This window comes from Otolemur garnettii, unplaced genomic scaffold (genome assembly GCF_000181295.1).
Source record: "Otolemur garnettii isolate 467f Iridium unplaced genomic scaffold, OtoGar3 scaffold00002, whole genome shotgun sequence".
NCBI classification, from domain to species: Eukaryota; Metazoa; Chordata; class Mammalia; order Primates; family Galagidae; genus Otolemur; species Otolemur garnettii.
The window spans coordinates 50123273-50128381 of record NW_003852397.1 but is presented as its reverse complement, the minus strand read 5'-3'; the positions used below and the strand labels follow the sequence as shown (position 1 = coordinate 50128381).

General features: G+C 39.6%; 2 protein-coding genes across 8 annotated transcripts in view; one reads left to right on the top strand and one right to left on the bottom strand.

Moving 5' to 3' along the window:
- The window catches only part of UBP1 (upstream binding protein 1), a 61153-nt gene extending 58542 nt beyond the window's left edge, over positions 1-2611 (top strand). For both annotated transcript variants that reach the window (XM_023513908.1, XM_023513907.1), the window contains one exon: positions 670-2611. In XM_023513908.1, the coding sequence (XP_023369676.1) occupies positions 670-707 (38 nt within the window). In that variant the 3' untranslated portion in view covers positions 708-2611. The remainder of the gene's footprint in view (positions 1-669) is intronic.
- An 865-nt stretch (positions 2612-3476) lies between these two features.
- Positions 3477-5109, bottom strand: part of FBXL2 (F-box and leucine rich repeat protein 2) — an 82468-nt gene continuing 80835 nt past the window's right edge. For all 6 annotated transcript variants that reach the window (XM_023513923.1, XM_023513928.1, XM_012806096.2 and 3 more), the window contains one exon: positions 3477-4595. In XM_023513923.1, the coding sequence (XP_023369691.1) occupies positions 4488-4595 (108 nt within the window). In that variant the 3' untranslated portion in view covers positions 3477-4487. The remainder of the gene's footprint in view (positions 4596-5109) is intronic.

Genomic DNA, 5109 nt, shown 5'->3' with positions numbered 1-5109 from the left:
GGCCATTTTTTGGTTGCAGCCATCATTGTTGTTTGGCAGGCCTGGGCTGGGGATTCGAACCCGCCACCTTAGGTGTATGTGGCTGGCGCTTTAGCCGCTTGAGCCACAGGCGCCGAGCCGCAACCTCAAACTCTTAGGCTCAAGTGATCCTCTTGCCTCAGCCTCCTGAGTAGCTGGGACTACAGGCATCAACACCCAGCTTTTTTTCCTGTGCTCAAGCAATCCACCTGTGTCAGCCTCCCAGAGTGCTAGGATTACAGGGATGAGCCACCGCACCCAGCCTTGTACCCTCATTTCATTTGTATATTCTGTATGATGTTGACTTTGTCCTCTGACTTTGCATAGTATTTTCATGTGCTCTAGCTTTGTTTTGCTCCCCTTGTGTGTAGTTTTTGCTGTTTGTCTTGATAAGCCCCTCTCCCCCACCACCCTTGAGAACTGGCGAGCAGAAGGGGCCAGGCATGAAAGAATAGAATGTCTAAACAGGGAATGTGTACGTGAAGTTGTCTTAGGGAAGATGATCTAAAGCAAATTAATCTGCTTTTTTCTCTGTAATTATTTAAAGGTAACCTGAATTGGAGAGGGGCATTGTAGATTTCAGGGTGTTTTCAATATAGTAGTCTTGATTTCCTAAGCCTGGTTAAAAAAATAATTTTTCTTTTTCTGCAGCTGAAAATGGTGATGGTATTCACATAATTTTGAAGTGAAGTCTTATGTAGACTGAACTATATTCAGTACCAAATAAAGTCACGCTTAAAAGTGTGTGAAGACTGAATCCAAGAAGTCTTGGGATTGGATTTTACCATATGAAATGTTTCATATTGAAAACACAAGATGACCTTTCTAATGAGCTGTATGAGAGGTGAATCTCCTCACTGTCACTGCCATAGCCAAGCATCCTCATGAGTGAGCACATTGGGACAGTGTGCATCCAGCTCTGGAGGCCACGGTGCAGGTGTAACTGCCTGCTTCTCTGGCAGAGGCCAGTAGATAACAGTTCCTAGAAGCAGCCTTTGCTGTCTTTTTACACTGTATGCGGTTTGGAAATGAATGTAAAGACTTTCTGTGGGCATTTACCTTTCTGTGCCAGTTTGGCTTTTGCCTGAACCTTATGCTGACCTGGGGAGGAGATGAGGGGACAGTGCTGTTGTGGAGCCAGCATGGAATTCTCTGCGGAGACATGCGTTGTGCTTATGTGGCGATTGGTGGTCAGGTAAGAAGCTTGGCACCTATTTGGAAGAAATCATGTCTAAGAGTGTACATCTGATGTGATCACGCCAGATCGGAGAACATCCAAGCCAGGAGGATGGGCTTTTGGAGCAAACTGCATTATCAGGAGTACCTTGGTGAGAGGATCAGTGTAAATCCTAATAGGTACAAAGACTTTGTGTTTTGCTTTGTCACAAATTTATTGAAAAACTTTTTTGCTTCTGCTTCCATTTTAGCATTTTAGTTTCTGGTTTTCGTTTTTTGAAGGCTTCTTGCCTTTTAAACTCTTAATGATTTTCCTTCTCATTTTCTTCTCTCTCTCCATCTGACTACCCTCAATACCATTTTGTTCTTAAACATTTTTAAAGCCCTACTACCCCAAACATTGGAAATAGGTCACCTAAGTAGAGGGGAAAGCATTAAATTTGTTGATAGCTTCTGACTTGGTGTTAAGACAAGATGAAAAATTTCATGGAAACACTAGATGTCATAAACACTAAAATGTACCATACAAATCCCATAAGCCACTCCTCAAATATTGAGCTTTAGTACAATCATGGATAAACATTCTGATGATTATTTAGGGGCTTTTTCCTATAGAGTGCCTCTTTCATAAAACCAAATGCTTGTCTGCTAGCATACTTTTCAAAGGGAATCCACTTTTTCTCATTTTTCTCCCACTTTACTGTTATTTCTTACTTTCATCCAAAACCTTCCCTAAGTTTATCAGCAAGCATTTTTGAGGCCTGTGGTGTAGCAGATAAGAAATTTTTTTAGACTTCTATCCCACTTTACTCTAGCATCTCTGTCCATTTACCCAGGTGTTTTGGTTTTGAATGTACTATGTGATCCTCATCTTTGTTCAGGCAAAAATAGGAATGAATAGACAAACTACTTCAGTGGGTAAAAGCTTTGATATTTTGTGTTTTAATCATAAAGGGGGTTATTTGCTACGAAGAAGCACGGTCTATTTTTATCTTTTTGAAAATGCCTGTAACTCTTATAGATGCTATAGGAGGGGAGGTTTCCTTTCTGTCCTGTCCCTTTGCTTTTGTATGACCACATGTTTTCAGTACCGGTCACTTGGGAAAGAAGTGAGCTCATCTCTTCTTTTAGAGTTTGCTTGTCTATTTAGCATTCCTTTTTTGGTCTCAAGATTTATGGAACAATAAATGTCATTTAATGCTGTGTGCTATTTTGAATTCCTCATCAGGTTTTAGAAGTGGGATAAAAATACTTAGAAACTCAAACTTGAAATTACACTGAATGGTATTGAACATGAGTCTATCCCAAGTGAAACAGGTTAAATAAATTATGGCACCAGCAAATTTGTTACTTTGTTTTTTTAATAGTAGGATGTACACATTTCAGTATAATAAATGTTTTCCGATTGTTTTGCAAATGTGTGTGTCATTTAAAATTCCAGTTCCTGCTAGTGTCACATATGTCAGTGCGGGCCTATGTAGTTTTTTGGGGTCTTCCCCTTTCCTCAAAACTGATGGAAGTGAGAACAAGTTATTCCACTAACTCTTCCCCACGGAAAGAAGAAGCAAACATGATTTTCTTACAAGAGGTTCTCCTATGTTGTAACTGAGACCACGTGTCATTAAGTATTGAATCAAGTAGCTGTGCTAGGTTGTGTCCTGGCTCAAAAAAAGAAAAGCTCTGTTCATTTAAATTAATTTTTAATGGAAACTTAATGGAAACTAATTCATATTTAAATGGTTTCCTGTATCAGTCTACCTCCCCCCTACGGTGGTATAAGTGAATACAGTATCCACACAATTTTCAGATCAAGGAATACCAGAATATATCATAAGGCAATAAAATAATCAAGAGTTAATATGTATTCTGATAATCTTGCTAAATCAATTTATGGGGGTATATAGATGTATCTGCTTTCTCTTCCTAGAATGCTAAGGCAGTATGTCCTTAAAAGTGCTTCTGGAACTGTCCATGTAGAAGAGATATTGCTAGTCATACGAAAATAGCTTGTTTTTACTGTTTCACTTCAGTTTGGGAAGTGGTTGATAGGTTTAATGGTAGCTAACGTTTCCTAAGTTCACAATGAAGGTAGTGACAGATTCTTAATCTTCATTAAAAACCACAGATGTCGACAGCACCCAGCAAGAATCAGCAACAGCAAAAAACAGGTCATCTAATCAGATGTCAGATAACATTAGGAAGATCTGAATTTAGAAAAGGGTTTTGCGTAGATTTGCCTGCCATAAAAATCACAGCAATAAAACCCTCTGACTTAATTTTTTAAGCACTACAATGGTTTATTCAATTTTATGAGTCTAAAAGGTGCCAACACTTTACTGATTTGAGTTTTAAGTGTGTAAAATTTTTGAGTAGTTCTGTTGTGGTCTGATTTTAAAATAAACTTGAAAAAAGTCACATCCATTCTACATGCATCCATTCATTTTTAATTGGTTATATTAGAGAAATTAAACTTACGCTTTAATTCTATTTCTTTAAGATCCTCCCCATTTTGTGAGAGGCCTAGACATAATTAGCTTTTTTCTTTAACAAAAAATTCATTGTCTGTAGCATATGCCAGAGCTTATAATTTCCAATCAGGCAACACCAACTCTTGAGTTGCTTTTGTTTAGTTTTTGGTCCCTGGAGGTGTAAATGACAAGTTGACAGAAACAGAAAGGTGAAGACCCTGCTCCACCCAGTTTAGAGTCTTCTTTTCTTTGGTGTCTTATGAAAACCTATTAACATGCCTTCCACATAAGTCTCTACATATAAAACTATCAGGCATTATGAATCTGCAGTACAGTCACTTTGAAAAAGTTGCTATTTAATCTTCAAAGTGGAAAAGTCCTGCTGTTCAAAATGGAATCATTGTGAATTAAAAGTAGGCCACTGGCTTAAGTATCAGGTAGAAAATCAACAGCTTATTTTTTCTGCTCACTTTGTGCTAACACTGATGGTCTGTTTGAGGAATGCTGATAAAGCCAAAGGTAGGACTTTGGTACCTAAAGTAGGCACCCACCTCTTAGGAGATCCAGGTTTCTGGCATAGTCCTAGCCGTACTGAGACCAGTTGCCACGGGTTAACTGACACAAGGCTTTGATTTGATTGTATCACAGCAGAATAAAGGTGAAAGCCATCACCAGAGTTACTGCAATCCATACAGAAGTCTTTTACCTGTAAATGCCTTTCCCAATGTAGAATCAACAGATTTGGGTGATGAGTAAGCCAGGAAGACTCGGGCCTTCTCTGGAGGAAGGGATGCCTCATCACCCCTCAGGCCTGGGCAGCTGCTGTCAGAGAATGACACAGCACCTACACAGTCGCTGTCCACTTCCTGCCACTGCTGTTGGCGGGGTGACGGGTGCAAAGTAGGCATGGACTTTGACGTGAGGGAGCTGTGCCTGGAAGGATAAAGAAGAAAAAAAAAGTGGAGGCATCCTTCCCTGGTATTTTTAGGATTGTGGTCATAATCCTGACAAGCCTGTGGTCTTGCATTTAGGGTCTAATTCACCTAGGTATTAGGCAGAGCATTCAAAGAGAATTTCTGCCATAGGCTTAGAGCTACTTCCGTTACCCTCCTCCTTACCCCACCCCCCCAACAGTACCTTCTAAGGACAGATGGAAACTCCTAATATATTTTGGCCCAGGAACAATAACCAGACCTATTTGCAAACCAAGTGAAAGTTCTCTATAGCTGCTGCACCCTGGATGGGGCTGCTTTGGAGTATAAATGCAGTTGGCTAAATTTAAAGCATAATCAAGAAAACAATCAGAGATGAACTATATGGAGAAAGAAAGGCAAATTCAGTTGAGCACTCTTACAGGGAAGTTAGCTGAGACTGTGTACTGTCTTCCACTGATAATGACATTACGTTGTTTTCCTTTAACAGAGGCCTTTTTTTTTTTTTTTTTTTT